The sequence below is a fragment of the Onychostoma macrolepis genome, chromosome 08 (genome assembly GCF_012432095.1).
Source record: "Onychostoma macrolepis isolate SWU-2019 chromosome 08, ASM1243209v1, whole genome shotgun sequence".
Lineage (NCBI taxonomy): Eukaryota > Metazoa > Chordata > Actinopteri > Cypriniformes > Cyprinidae > Onychostoma > Onychostoma macrolepis.
The window spans coordinates 7,457,272-7,473,693 of NC_081162.1; the positions used below are offsets into that span (position 1 = coordinate 7,457,272).

At 35.9% G+C, this 16,422-nt stretch overlaps 1 protein-coding gene and 1 pseudogene across 2 annotated transcripts in view; one reads left to right on the forward strand and one right to left on the reverse strand.

Moving 5' to 3' along the window:
* si:dkey-220o5.5 (actin filament-associated protein 1-like 2) overlaps positions 1–12,905 on the reverse strand; it is a 42,374-nt gene extending 29,469 nt beyond the window's left edge. For both annotated transcript variants that reach the window (XM_058783718.1, XM_058783717.1), the window contains exon 1: positions 12,650–12,905. In XM_058783718.1, coding sequence (XP_058639701.1) covers positions 12,650–12,665 — 16 coding nt within the window. In that variant the 5' untranslated portion in view covers positions 12,666–12,905. The remainder of the gene's footprint in view (positions 1–12,649) is intronic.
* Positions 8,802–8,907, forward strand: LOC131546390 (5S ribosomal RNA; annotated as a pseudogene).
* Positions 12,906–16,422: the final 3,517 nt, after the last annotated feature.

Here is a 16,422-nt window from a genome sequence, read left to right on the forward strand (position 1 = left end):
AATCCAGAATGAACTTGAACATGAATGCAGTCAAAAACTATGAATGCAGCCCCACTAACCTGTAATAGCTACCGCTCAGAGTTTCCAGGAGCGATCTTTGTTTGATTTATTAAACCACCAAAGTAAACAGCCATGCTGATTGAATTAGGTGAGATTTTCAATCATTCCTTCAGGATGCTGAAATTATGACTGAAGCAGAGGACTCATAAACTGCTGATTTATTTACTCTCTGAGCTGAATAAGTGCTGCTCCATGTTGCATTGCATTATTTATACTAAAGTGACTTTATATCAAGGTTAGAGTACATTCCTGCAGCCGAAGCCATTCATCACATTAGACTCGTATCCACACAAACATCAACACATGTGCCTCTAACACACACGCTGAGGCTGTACCTTTACTGCGTGCTTCAAGAGTCATTTTAATATTGAATCAAACACATTTCTACCATTGTAGCAAATGCCTGCAGATTTTCAATCCTGCTGTGACATTTGGTGACTTAAGGAGGAAAAGTGGCCTCTACCTGTTTTATAATGGTTTAAAGTGAGGCCTGCTCTCTGTCTTGCCCTTATTATGTTGGCTACAGACAAACAGGCCACTGTTCAAGCCCTTACCACAGTAAACATACAGAGACTCCACACACTGTGTATATTACACAGACACACATCAGTGGGCCTTTGTGCTGCAGTCAATCCTCTCTCACTCTTTCTCACTCACACATCATTTGACACTCTCTCCCAGCCGGTTTCTCGAAGTCCTTGCTGTTTGCTCAGACGAGCATCACTATTATTATTGCTCATACGTAAGTTTAGTGATGTGAATGAATACCAAGTCTAGGTATTGAAGTTCAGCACATTACTTACTCTGCGCTATAGAGACCTGAGCCATATCTTCTTATCTATATCTAAAAAATTGGTGTAGAAATTATTTTCATTCAGAATTTGCCAGTAAGCCTAATGGTTAGTGAGTCGGACTCGTAACCCAAAGGTTGCGGGTTCGAGTCTTGGTACCGGCAGGAATTGTAGGTGGGGGGAGTGAATGTACAGCACTTTCTCCACCCTCACTACCACGACTGAGGTACCGAACCCCCAACTGAGGTACAGACTGAGGCACCGAACCCCCAACTGTTCCCCGGGCGCCGCAGCATAAATGGCTGCCCACTGCTCCGTGTGTGTGTTCACTGCTGTGTGTGTGCACTTAGGATGGGATAAATGCAGAGCACTAATTCCGAGTATGGGTTACCATACTTGGCCACATGTCACGTCACTTTAATTACAAAGAAATGGCAAGTGACACGCTGAATTAAAAGTAGTAAAATTTTGGAGTAGGAGAATTGAAATAATATTTTCTTGTACTACATGATCAAATAAACTTTTTCTTATTTACAACTTTTTTAAAAAATCACTTTTTATAATGTAGCAACACGTTAAAACCACTCAAAACAAGTGCACTTAAAGAGAGATGCTTTCGTGACTATAACACTCTTAAGTACACTTTTAAAAAGTACACTTTGTAATAATGTCAAATAAAAAGTGTTGTCCCTTTGAATGGGGTTTTTCAAATTAAACATGTTGTCAACATATATAAAGTGCTTGATCATAATTTTAACTTGTGTGTTATTTTAATTTTAACTTAAGTGTGTTATGATTATAAATATATTTAAATGTATGACTTACAGTATAAGTTTCAATAGAAATAAAATTAACATATATTTTAGTTTACAATAAATGCTTGTTGGTACATTTAGTTCAACTTAAGTTAGTCCAAAAAGCAAGTTCAACTAATTGCATATATTAAAACAAGTACTCTTGTAAAATATGCTAAAGTGTGCTTTTTTTTTCTTTACAAGGGCATCTTCAGATTAATCCATTTTTTTAAATAATGTCAGACATTACTAGTCCGTCATAATATGTCAATAAGATCTCTCTTTGATGACCTCTACACAGGCCAGCTGTTGTGATAGAGCTGAATGGACCTTTGAAAAGGACTCTGTAGGGAAGCACATAAAGACCAGCATGACGCTTCTGAAACACACGGGTACTGTTATTTCACTACTCGTTTAAAAATGGTTTTCAGTCCTTATCTGTCAGCGCTGAGGCCATCTACTGCACACGCTAGCATACTAAATGCTTAAACAGCAAATTTATTTACCATTTAACACTTCTTTTTTGTGTAGGAAAAAGTCTGATCACAAAATGTTGATAATTCACATATTGTAAAAAAAATAAAAATAAATAAATAATCACATTAGCAATTCTTTCTAAATCCGATTATCTCGTATCAACTTTTAACCACTAAAAAATAGTTTCCTGTAGTTTAGGGACATTTTCCATTAGGATTTAGTGGTTTTAACAAGCCAAAAATAGAAGGCAACCAATTACCAGTAGAGACCAACAGGCACCATTGCAGTTTCCATTAAAACTAGTACAATTCCCGTTATAACCAAACAAATATAGAAATTCTGTGATGGTTTCTATTGTTTTGTTTTTTTTCCAGCAAGGACTATAGCAGGCTAATTGGCTAATAATTCACTAAGCTAGCAAACTGATCAGATAACGTTATGCTTAAGGTATCAAGTTAATCGGCTAACAGTAAAGCAAGTCAGTCGAAATCGCAAAGGGCCAGAGAGAGAAGAAAACTGTAAACGTGGCTCCTTATCCAAGGCCGAGCTTTTATCATTTGCCAGAGAAAGGATCAGAGGATCCAAGTGGAGCAGTTTCAAAGGATGTGTCTCTTTGACTCTTCTTTACAATCAAATCCCACTGAAACCTGCAGTCAATAGAAAATCAGCAGCTTTGATAACAAAAATATTACGTTTAAATAAATAAAAGTAAATCTCATTCACTAATAATTATGTGGATTATCTCTTTCACACACACAAGAATGTCTCATAAAGAATTTACCTTTGAGGCCCATTGTTACCATTTAAAACACCAATGCACTGCAATACTATAAACTTCTGAGCTTGAACAGAAACTCAACTTCTGGTCTGTGCAAACCACTGCTCTCGGGTTCACACTGTCTGTTTTCCCAAATAGGGTACCAGAGCTGAGCATCTCAATTGTGTCTATTCTGAACTCAGTCCCATGTCTGCAGGGTGCAGTGGTGGTTTAGGGCTCCAGCTGTGGCTTCATCTCCTGGGAGTAAACATCTGAATTCCCATGGGTTTATACGGGGTCATGGGTGAGTACAAGTAGACATCTAACAATGCCTCAGCAGCGCTGCTCAAACAAACATTTCAAGAACTGTAAAAAAAGCCATGAGAATGCAGTAAATCCCACCACAACTTATGTAACTTTCTCACATCAAGAAAAATAGAGGTATGTATAATATATCTTATAGATATCTACAGTATATCCACTGCCTCCAGAATCACTGATATTATATGCACGCTCACATTGAATATGTTGACTTTTTGCTGTTATTTTGATGGAAAACTTTATACATAATGGTCATTTCCATTCTGTGAATGGGTCAAAGACAAATTTGCAAGATAAATGAAAAATATTTTGACTTGACAAGACTTGACATGAAATGTCATGTGATTACCATCATGGTAATGCCAGCCCTATCCTATCTGCAGATAGTTCAAAATGCAGCTGCAAGGCTTTTAACGAGTATCTTCTCTTAGTGTTTAAATCATTAAACGGTTTGGCCCCTGCCTATCTATCAGACCTATTGATTGAACATCGGCCCCTCTTGTCTCTTCGGTCATCCAACCAGAGATTATTATGCATCCCAAAGTCGAAGCTGAAATGCAGGGGTGACCACGCTTTCTCAGTTGCTGCCCCTAGATTGTGGAATGCTTTGCCCCTCTGTATTAGATCTGCACCTTCATCTGTTTTAAATCCATGTTGAAAACCTACCTTTTTGATTTGGCATTTTATCAATGAGTACATTTTATTGCATCGTTTCTTTTAGTAATTATTTTGTATTGTCTTATTTGAATTGTTTTTATTGTGCAGCACATTGGTCAACGCATGGTTGTGTTTAATAGTGCTATGCTAAAGTTTTTGCTTCTCGTATGGAGAAGGTAATTCATAGTTTGATCAAGGAGGAGGCGCAATGCAATGTAATATGCGTCGACTTCATATTCTTGACTTTGCAGACTCTCATCTGAGCCCTTGTGCAGTTTTTTCACTTGATGCAGAAAAGGCCTTTGACAGGCTAGAGTGGAATGATATGTGGGCAGTTCTGCAATGTTTCGGCTTCGGTGAACATTTCAAGCATCAGTCTTGACTGGTAATATTATTTCCCCCCCCATTCCCTTTACAGCGAGGAACGAGGCAGGGATGTCCGCTTTCCCCCTTATTGTTTTGCTTATATCTTGAACCCTTAGCACAAGCCATCAGGAAATTTGAAGTGTTGATTAAGATTTATGATCATAATCATAGTATTTCATTGTATACTGATGATATTATTCTATATTTAGACCACTTTGATGTTTCAGTATCTAGTATAATTAAGGAATCTGATCATTCTAGTAGCTTATCAGGATACAAAATAAATTGGAGCAAATCTGCTTTAATGCCAATTAACAATGTTAAGGTTAACTCTTCTATTCCCTCATTTATCCCTATTAAGGAATCTTTCATCTATTTGGGCATTACTATATGTAAAAACATCCATAAGATCGCCAGAGACAATTTTAATAGTATTCTAGTTAAGGTCAAAAATGACATTCAAAGATGGAAGAATCTTAAAGTCTCCCTTCAAGGAAGAATCTCCACAGTTAAGATGAAATTGTTACCTCGGTTTAACTCTTTTCTCTATGCTACCACTTTCTCCCCCTCCAGGTTACTTTAAGGAGATCAACTCCATACTTTCTCAATTTATCTGGAATGATAAATGCCCCAGAATCAAACTTACCACAATACCACATCCTACACGAGCAAGAGGACTGGCTGTACCAAATTTTGAATTGTATTATTGGTCATTCCAGGCTCTTCATAATTGGATTGATCCTCAATCGAAAGTTTCATGGAGAGTGATTGAAGCTGACAAGGTTAAACCAAATAGACTTAAAGATATTTTATTTACTGGCACAGGAAAAAAAGGTGATAATTATAAATTTGGTCTGGCTGTGGCTAATTCTATTAAAGTTTGAACGTCTGATGGAGGACCCTTCAAATTTTGAAACAGTACACCTTTATGGCACAATTTTAATTTTGTATGCGGAAATCGTCCATTTGTCCAACCCTCTTGGTCTTCTTTAGGCGTGAACACTTGCGGTGATATATATGATAACCAAGGCCTCTGTTCATTTTAGACATTAAGAACTAAATTTTTTTTATCAGCATCCGCATATTTTGTCTTTCTTCAATTACGTTCTGCTCTCAAAGCGTATGGTTTTAACCTCCTTACTACAAACTGATTGCTTTGCTAACCCAAGTTTGTGTCTTCTTAATGATGATTCTGGTCTCTGTATAAGCTTAATACAAAAGAGAATGTTTTTGCTAGTTTTACAGGTGTGAAGAAGACAATAATACAGAACTGGTTTACACCGCACATGTGTGGAAAAACATATTGGATCCATAGCCTCCTGAAAATAGTGACTTATGAATGTACAACTGCGCGAATTAATGGGGCCAAGTCCTCTACTATTGATGCTTGGTAGGGTTTTTTCTTTAACATACTTGATCATTGTCACGGTGCACACAGCAGGGAGGAACAAGGAACACGCAGACGAGGAGATAACTCAAAATAATAGCCTTTAATGATGACATCAGGGCAAGACAAGGCAAGGCTGACACACAGACAGGAACACCGGGGAGTAACGACCGTAACCAGACGAAATCTAACTAAACAGGCATGAACTAAATACACATGATAATTACTGATAATTAGACACATCTGAACTGAATAAACTAATAATCACACAGAACAAGGACAGGAACATGACCAAATAAGGAAACAAGAGGTGGGAACACATGAAACACGACAGAGGACTGACAATTATATAAAGGAATGACTTGTTTTCTTTTTTTTCCCCTCCCTCTCTCACTCCTTTTTGACTGGACTTTTAAAGTATTGATTACATGTCTGTTGTTTTGTTTTGTTTTGTTTTGTTTTGTTTGTTTTGAATGAATGTTATGTTATGATGTTGTGTGTGAAAATAAATTAAAAAGTTTATAATAAAAAAACAAATAAATGCAAATAAAAGATGTGTGTGAAGCTACAGCTCACATTTAAACATTAAACATAATACCAAAACGCTATCGTAAATATCTATCGTAAGTGACAAATATCACTTACATACAGTAGCACCTATTCCAGAATGCTTCCTGTAAAAAAGAGATTTCTGTTTTCATTTATCGAACACACTGACCTTCAGACGTGACAGATCTGGCGATGGAGTGCTAACAGTAAAGTCATTAAGCAAACAGAGCTCCAGCCAGATGTCAATGGCTGACTGTGACGGAGGCTCTCTGCCCTTCAGATTGTCATTCTCAAGGTCTCAGTCTTCACACTACCCTCTTTTCTTCTCCTAACTCCACCATTTCTCACTGCCACACTGTATTGGCAACTTTAGACCATTTTCTTGAGCAGATGTTCAAAGCAAGCCTTCATCATGCATTTGCGTATGTGAGAATCTATAAAAACACTTTCTATTGTTATTGATATTGTGATATTTTCACATTTTGGTTAAATAACATTTGATTCCTTTGTCATTCCAGTCTGTTTCTCGTAGACTTGAGCCAATAACAACTGTCCGCTAAGAAATTGCCCCACCCTATTCTCGCTTGGTGCAGAAACTGTAAAATGTGTGGAGGATAAATATTGAGCATTGTCATAACAACGTCTCAAAGGTCAAAGAATCCAGCTACTGGCTTCCGGCGAAATCAAACACACACAAATCCTCATCCTTTATCGCTTTGAGGTTCTACTGAACCTTTACTTCTGAAAAAAATAAAGGTCCTTTATTGGCATCAATGGTTCCATAAAGAACCTTTAACATCAATGGAATCTTTGCATTGCACAAAAGGTTCTTTACAGTGGAAAAAGGGGTTTCAGATATTTTAAAATGTTTTTTTTCAGAACTTTTCACTAAAAGGTTCTTTGAAGAACCAAGAATGATTCTTCTATGGCATCAGAGCAAAACCCCCTTTTAAGAACCTTTATTTTTAAAAGTGTACACTTGTTTTACCCTAATTAGCATGTGACTGTACCTTTCTATTACTGTGCACAACCTGAAGAGGAAACCCTTTGCTTGATGGTGTGACTCACTGTACATTCAATTCTTCTAATACAGCCTTGGTATCTCAAACACTAAAACTGGATAATAAACTGTACTAATTATGTGGAATATATTTCCATCTGATTAGTTATCAATCATTGTCTAGAACAAAACGTTCATCTTTCAGTAATGACAAAAGGAATGCAATACTGCTTTATCTGTGCTGTATATTGCCATAATAATTTATAAATAATTTTAAATAAACTTTAAATGTCTTATCATGATCAATGTTGAAAACAGTTGTGCTGCTTAATATTTTGGTTAATATTCTGGACTGACGAAGAGAAAGTTCAAAAGCACTTCTTTAATGTTTTATAACATAATAACTGCATTTTCTGTCACTAACAAAGAAAGAAAGAAAAAGAAGGAAAGGGCTTATATTGCCGTTTAGACTTCCATTGTAAATGCACAATTGTCAACTGATTTTCCCAGCAGGTTTTCACAAACCTTAGGACAAGGATACATTATTTTTTTTATGGTGATCTGCTGTCTAAACTGTGCAGACTAAAAAGTCATACTTTACATTATAGAAAGTGCGACTGAACATTTTGTACCCATAAAAGCCATCCATGAACTCTTTTGATGAGGTAAATTACTACACACTTTGTACAAGTTGTAGTCTGTAATTTCATTATCTCTATATTTAACCTTTCCTCTCCATGACCGACCCCAAGTGAAAATAGTTTCATCCTTTGAGTGCATTTGCTTGTAAATCACTTTACATTTACTCTACAGCATACATGAATTTTGGACTGTCTCTTTACATTACCAGAAAAGTTTGACATGCATAAACTACTAATACTTTGATTGTTTTTTTCTTTAATCGATATGAATATAAGCTCTTCATCTTATGTTTTCTCATACAACAGTAGCTCCATTCATATTCATGCAAACACGACAAGCACTTCAGGCTCATTGTAGAGATGTCACGTTCTGTGAGGGGGCGAGACCACCCTCTGCATTTGATTCATTAGTAAAACTAATGCCCCGAGGCGCATGGGCGCCGTCAACATTTCGGAAATGCCTCGAACACCCACTCTGTGTGTTTGTGTTGGTGAGGACACAGAGAGACATTTTGCGTTACTGGCCAAAATGCTTCAAAAGGGTATATAACCTCTGGTCAACTGATTTGACCCCTTGTTGACAGCTGACCCTTTTGTCTGACACAATAGAAAGTCTGTCTGAAAAGAGCAATGAATGAAATCTCAAGCAGAGGTCCATGGTAACACGCTAGTTCACAGCACGATCAAAAGCAGTCACAACACAGACACACTAAACTGCCAAAAACAAGGGAAACACTGTTTTATGCTTGCTCAATATTACACAAATATTGATTCAACTTAATTTAACTTTTTGCGCTCTAAACAAAACTGCATGCATCTTGAGGAAGAACATTCAAGCCAGATATGTTATGAAATGTTCTCAGTCTGGTTTTCTTCTGATTCTTAGTTGAAGGACAGCAGAGAGTCTTTAGAAATGTTCCTTCTGTGCCGTGGTGCTCAAGTGGGAAACACAGGTTCAAGTCTGACTTGCAGCATATACAGTATATATATATATATATATAGCTTACGGCCATACCACCCTGGGCGCCGATCTCGGAAGCTAAGCAGGGTCAGGCCTGGTTAGTACTTGGATGGGAGACCGCCTGGGAATACCAGGTGCTGTAAGCTTGAGGGGATGGGCACCATCGAGTCAGTAAATAAGCCCACTGAAAAGACATGATGTATATGTCTCCCCGACGACCGAATCTGTTAAGGGATTAAATAAAATTTTATATATATATATATATATATATATATATTAATATATGTGTGTGTGTGTGTGTGTGTGTGTATACAATTCAAAATGTGTCTGTAATATATATATATATATATTTTTTTTTTTTAATTTGCTCATTAAAGTTGCATTAATTTAATCAAAATGCAGTAAAAACAGTAATTTTGTGAAATACTACAATTTAAATAACTATTTGCATACATTTTAAAATGAAATTTATTCATGTGATGTAAAGCTGAATTTTCAGCATCATTACGCCAGTCTTCAGTGACACATGATCGCTCAGAGATCATTATAATATGCTGATTTGCTGATGCTGAAAAAACGTTGTGCTGCTTAATATTTTTGTGGAAACCATTATACATTTTTTTCCAGGATTCTTTGATGAACTGAAAGTTCAAAATAACAGCATTTATTTGAAATGGAAATCTTTTGCAACATTCTAAATGTCTTTACTGTCATTTTTCAACATAATGCATCCTTGCTGAATAAAATTATACAATTTTCCTTGTAATAGTGTATATTGAAACCTGACAGTGAAACTGGTCATAAATATTTACACAGATCTGAGCAAGGTGACAAAAAATGTAGTTTGTGACCTTCTGCAGTTGTTCGTTTCTGCAGAGTCTAACTGAATAACCCAGAGATGCTGACAGTTTGATTTAAGAAACGCTGTTCTCACATTATCACCGTATCCTGTGCCCGCAACATGAAGGCCACCAAAGCCTTTCAAATGGCACTGTGTTTAGAAAATGAGTAAACACACACATACACTTGCATCTAAATATGTTTAAACAGCAGTTGATGCCACTATGGGGTGTAACCACATGATAACCAAACAGACACACAGCCTGATGTCTCAAATATATGCACACCTCAAATCTGTGTCCCATTACAGAACAGTGTGCGACTGATAGACTACTCCATGACTTCAAGCTGTGGGAAATACAACAGCAGAACTCATCTAAGCTGTGTTTTGAGCAGGGAAACACTGCACTGAATGGTCTAGGCACAGATCCTAACAAACAATATGAGACAATGTGTGAATGAGATATGACAAATAAATCCATTCTGGAGTGGATGTTATGCAAATTATATAATGGAGGAAAGAGAAAGAGAATGTGTGTGTGTGTGTGTGTGTGTGTGTGTGTGTGTACCTGTTTTTCTATTCAGGTGGGGACTTAAACCTGAATACACACAGACTCATGGGGACCTAAATTGATGTCCCCACGGGTAAACAAGCTAATAAATCACAGAATGAAGTTTTTTCAAATCTAAAAATGCAGAAAGTTTCCTATAAGGGTTAGGTTTAGGTGTAGGGTTGGTGTAGGGCAATAGAATATACGGTCTGTACAGTAGAAAAAGCATTAAGCCTATGGAGAGTCCCCACAAGGATAGCAAACCAGACGTGTGTGTGTGTGTGTGTGGGAGGTCACATTCTTGTTTTGACTGATAGTGATAGAACAGGGAAGAGGAAAAAAAGTCTGTTGAAACAAAAATGCATGACCAGGCTGAATGATGTAGTTAAAAATTATATCTAAATCTATTTTACAATTATTGACAATATTCAAGATATTCATTATATATTTACGTATTTATTCTGAAACTTTATACAAAAGAATTGCTTCTTTTTTTATCTCAAAAAATTGAGCATATTTTCCACACTGTTTTAACTAGATAAATATAAAGTGTATAATTGTTTTTTTATGCACAAAAAAAAAAACCCACTGTTTTTTTTTGCTTTAATAGCTGCTAAAAATTCAGCTTTGTCATCAAAGAAATAAATTACATTTTTAAATTACAGTAGAAAATAGTTATTTTAAATTGTAATATTTCATAATATTACACTTTAACTGTAATTTTAATCAAATAAATACAGCCTGGTAAGCACAAGAAACACTTTCCAAAAACATCATAAAAAAATCTTATCAACCCAAAACTTTTGAACAGCAGTGTATATTTTTATTTTTTTTAAAAAGAACAGTTGTGATGCTTACATAAAATTGGAAAATTGATAACTGCAAGGATTCACTTCATCTTGCAGACCCTCAATTACAGTAACTGCCAGATCACATGACCTCCACTGTATTCGCTCTCATTGGTAGTTGCAGTTCATTTGCATAAAGGTAAACTTTTCTCAACCTTGTTGAGTCACCAGACTGCCCACATGCAACTGTCAATAGTTTTATAACGATTAATTAAAAAACACAGATTGAACTGATTAATGATTCTTATCAACTCAGTCACTATTCTACTTGAATTTAAATCTCTGTCTTGCACTCTCATAAAACGAATAAAAAAACATTTAAATGTTTGAATATTTAGGATAACTTCCAACTCTAGCTTAAATACAAAAACGTGATTCTGGAAAAAGTGCATAGAAGCCGAACAGTAATATTATCCATGATGTCAGTTTTGTTTCCCAACATGGTTTTTGTTTTCAGAAACAGAAAGGAGTTTGGAAGGCAGTAAAGCAGCTCATTTGCTCCTGTCAGACTTCACACTACATCGCCGCTGGTGAAATTAGCACTGCTCTCTGACCTTTACTTAAACAAACCAAGAAACTCGCGCCTCTCCTGAGATTTGGGTCGTGGCGGCGCGGCTGATGGGGGAAACTGGAAAACTATTACTGACATTCCAGAACAATGATCAAATCTACACGGCTACAACAACAATAACTGCAATTATGAGACAGCAGCACTGAAATATTCAACACCTCTCTGTCTTTTTGAGTTATGAACGAGTTGCTAAGATGTGTTTAGAAATGGATGATCTTTTACAATGCTGGTGTTGTTTAATGGGAGGTTGTAGGTTCGAATCCCAGTGGGATTGATTCAAGACATCTGTGACCCTGGTCCACAAAACCAGTCATAAGTCGCAAAAGTACATGTGTAGCAATTGCCAACAATACATTGAATGGGTCAAAATTATCTATTTTTCTTTTATACCAAAAATCATTAGGATATTAAGTAAAGATCATGTTCCATGAAGATATTTTGTAAAATTTCCTACCATAAATATATCAAAACTTAATTTTTGATTTGTAATATGCATTGCTAAGGACTTCATTTGAACAACTTTAAAGGCAATCTTCTCAATATTTCTCAATATTATAGTTGTATCTCCGCCAAATATTGTCCTATCTTGGAAATTTACCCTTATGACTGGTTTTGTGGTCCAATGCCACTTTGAATAAAAGACTCAACTGCATTAATAAGTTAACAAAACTGGAGACTTGTGACTTCTGCTGAAGACTTATGACTAAATGAGACAAAACTAGCATAAAAGGTCTCATACTGAAACTATTCAATATGATTGCTTGCCCAGTCAGTGAGTACTAACTAGTGGTTTTATCCAATTGTCTCACAGGGACAGTCAGTAACTTAGGATAGAGTATCTTGGTCAATGGCTCAAAATGACAGTTTGTAAATCAGCCCTTCAGAGATTCAAACCAACTACCTCAGGAGTTTTAACCACTTCGACACAGCACTCCAACTTATAAACACCAAGAAAAGTTGTTTCTTATGGAAAATGTGTGTAGATGATATGAAGTAGATCTAATGTGGCTCATATGAGGTTTTAACTGGAGAACTGCACTCATTCAGATTACAGACCGATGTGAAAACAGTGAAATACCTTTCTGCTTGTCCATCGCTGGAAATACTCAAAGCGTCCAAGTGAACTGTTCTCGTCCGCGTCCAGAGTTCATCGCTGAGTCTGTTCCTGGATGTGTAAACGAATTTAAAGTAGCTTTATGTGAAATTCGGAGTGAATTAAGTGAGAGTTGCGGGTCAGGCGACAGACAAACGAAGATAACAGCGAAACTGTCTAAACAAGCGCCTACATTGTCAACATCCACTCCACATCTCTGTGTATCACTGGACTCTCTCCGCCTCCAGATGCGCTTCTGAGAGCCGCCACTGAAGCAGCTCCACGCCGCCACCACGCGCCCTCAATAACTATTACAAACAAAACCTGCATGCAAGCATAGGATTAGCTACCAGTGAGTTATCTGGGTGATTTATTTACCTAGGTGAGGTAGTAAATGTTAATTTCATTTTATGGATGAAAACATGACACAATATTTATATTACCGTAAGACACAGACCCTGGTGACACAGTGATGGGCAAATATAAGTTGGAGGAACATTTATATTTCAGCAGTGTTGGTGGTAATGCATTACAAGTAACCAGTGTTGGGCTAGGTACTCAAAAAAAACCATACTTGAGTAAAAGTACAGATACCTTAAGCTTATCAATTTTCTATGATGCAATTTATTAAACAATGGGATCAATTATGGACCAAACTTAATTTAAAAAATAGTGGTTTAACTTTATTTTTTTAAAGAAAAAACTATTTAGTAACAGGAATGAAATGGGTAACAGGAAGGAGTATGCATTATACTAGTATACAGGTTTGACTACACATGTGAGGTGTTAATGGCCTCACTGATATAGTGAAGTGTGTTGAACATCGACTAGTGAGCTGACCTTCCTGCTAATAAAAAGGCCAAATCGTGTTTCTATTTAAATCTAGTGGTCTGCAGAGGTTTTTGTTAGGGTTATGTTTAGGGGTAGAGGACGGGTTATAAGATAAGATATAAATAATGAAAAAATAATAAATATTAAATTAAAATCGATATTAAAAATAATAAACTTAACAAATAATATCTTTTCAGTTTTTCTGTGAATATTGTTTTCTTATAGCGCAGCTCACAAACGCCATTCCATAAATGAGTCTTATACATAATTGCCACAGGACAGAAATTTCAAGTACATTTTCTGTCATACTTGCAGGAATGTAATATAAAACAACAATGCAGGAACAACCATAGGTTTTCTCTGGGCAAAAGCATTGTCTCAGTGTGGATAGAAGGCCAAAGCATTGAGAAAAAAATGCATTTTCAAATTTAGTATGGATGTGGCCTAATATTTACATTAATAAATCAGATGACACTACTCACTCCTGTTACTATTACTCAGTTTCTATATATAAGTATAGGATATATGAGTATATTAGTAACAGGGCTGAAAGTAACAGGATTGAGATTTTAGGATAAAATTAGCAAATACATATAATCTAGCCACATGGTGTCAGTCCTCTGTCGTGTGTGTCATGTGTTCCCGCCTCTTTTTGCCATATTTGGTCATGTTTCTGTCCTTGTTCTGTATGATTATTAGTTTATTCAGTTCAGGTGTGTCTATTATCTGTGATTGTCATGTGTATTTAGTTCCTGCCTGTTTAGTTAGTTTTCATCTGGTCTACTTGTTATTCCCCGGTGTTCCTGTCTGTGTCAACCTTGCCTTGCCTTGTCTTGCCCATATGTCGTCATTAAAGGCTATTATTTTGAAGTTACTCCTCGTCTGCGTGTTCCTCGTTCCTCCCTGCTGTGTGCACCATGACACATGGAGTACATGCTAATATTATGAGAATACTCAGCAAATTATAGTGATTCACCAAAGATTTGTATTTTTTAAATAAACGAGTAACATCTAAGAAATAATTTAGGTAACAGGACAGTATATTTATAATGATGCTCCAAGCCACCATTACAATATCATCAAATATACAGAAAAGAAAAACAGACCACATGCTTCAGATCATTTCATTGCAGTCAGACGATTCAGATGTTGCAATATTATGTTGAAAATGTGTCTTGTGGAATTTCCCCAGTTTTTTATAGGGGGAATGTGTTATGGTAACAGGGCTGAGTGAAAACCTGGGGACACGACTAAAATGTGTATTTTATCCAAAATATTATAAATTTATTTTGAAATAAATGTATTTAAAGCACATATGGGATATGGAGGTACACAAAAATGCTAAATAAAAATGATTTCTGAAGGATTTTAAACATGATATTTCACGTTAAAATGTAGCGTTAGACACTGGGGAGATGTACAAATGCTATATTTTCAGTGTTTTAGGTCGTTTTTAATAATTTTTTTAATTATATATTTATATATTATATATTTTGCAGTTAGAGTAATGTGCAGGACACTTTTCTTAATAATAAAATGTATTTTATAGTTAATTTTTATGCATGTTTGTACCTATAATGTCCTGAGGACACAAATGGCACCCATTCGGTGGAATGGCTCATAAAGGATAAATAAAATAATGTTAAGTAAAATTAAAAAGTCAAAGTCTTCTTGCACTGGATGTGCTGGTTTCGGCCTCATTGCCAGCTGCAGTCATGTCCTCATCTCATGAAACTACTTGCTAAGGAGCTCACATTCATGTAAACTAGCCTTGTTGTCAAGTTTGGGTGAGTAAGGGCAAAATGCACAAGATATAGTACTTTCAGTGCCCTGTAGTTGGCGATATCTCATCTTTTGTAGCAGAAATATACTGCTGCAGAAAAGCTAAATGCCATGCAAAATGTAATGTGTAACTGCAACACTCATTTCAAATGTAGTTGAGTAAAGAGTACAGATACTCATTCAAAAATGTAGTGAAGTAGAGAGTAAAAGTTGCTAATGTCTTTGATACTCAGTACAACTACAAAGTATCCGAAAAGATACTTAAGTACAGTAATTAGTTACATTTACTCAAGTACTTTACACCTCTGCAAAAAATGGAATATATTACTCATTACTACTCCTTTCAAAAGTAATAGGCCTATTATTACTTTACTTATTACTTTCTAGCAACAGTAATTAGTTACACTATTAGTTACATTACTTTTCTTTTATGCCAATTCTTACTAACAATATATTTCTGCCTCATCATTTGACTAAAATCCACATTGGATTGCAGTCAGTTATTACAAACACTCAGTGGTGATTAATAGTAAAGTTTAAGTGAAAGTGTTGTATTACACTCATTAATTGTCATGTGAAGTTTGAAGCTAATTGTAGCTATAATTTCTCTGTTATACAATTATATTCCATGATGTATTTTATCAATAGAAATCATACGAATTCATTAGAAAATGTTCCATTTTACAGCCCTTCCATTTTTTCCCCCCCAAGATTTTATACAATTTATATCGAGATCCGAGGGATGTGGGTGGGCAAGCCATGTAATGCCAGAGTAAAGTAATGCCACAACTTCCACATCAGTGTTCAGATCATCTTTTCTCCTGACAAAATCAATGCAATGGCAATATTTCCATCTGCTGAATGTAAGCTTTTTCATATTCCATATGCCTGCTGCACTGGTGACTTCATGTGCCTGTGCGAGTTGTGAAAATAAATTTAGGAATTATTGGATTGGTGGACTTCAAATCGGTAGGGGTCGATGCATAGAAAGTAACTAGCTGTTTTATGGATAGTGATTGTAATATTATTACTGAAATCTTATTAGTAATTAGTTGCACTACTGCCCAACACTGCAAGTAGTGCAAGTTATGTAATCAGATTACTTTCTTTCAATTAACTAATAAAGTAAAGCTTTACTTTTAAAT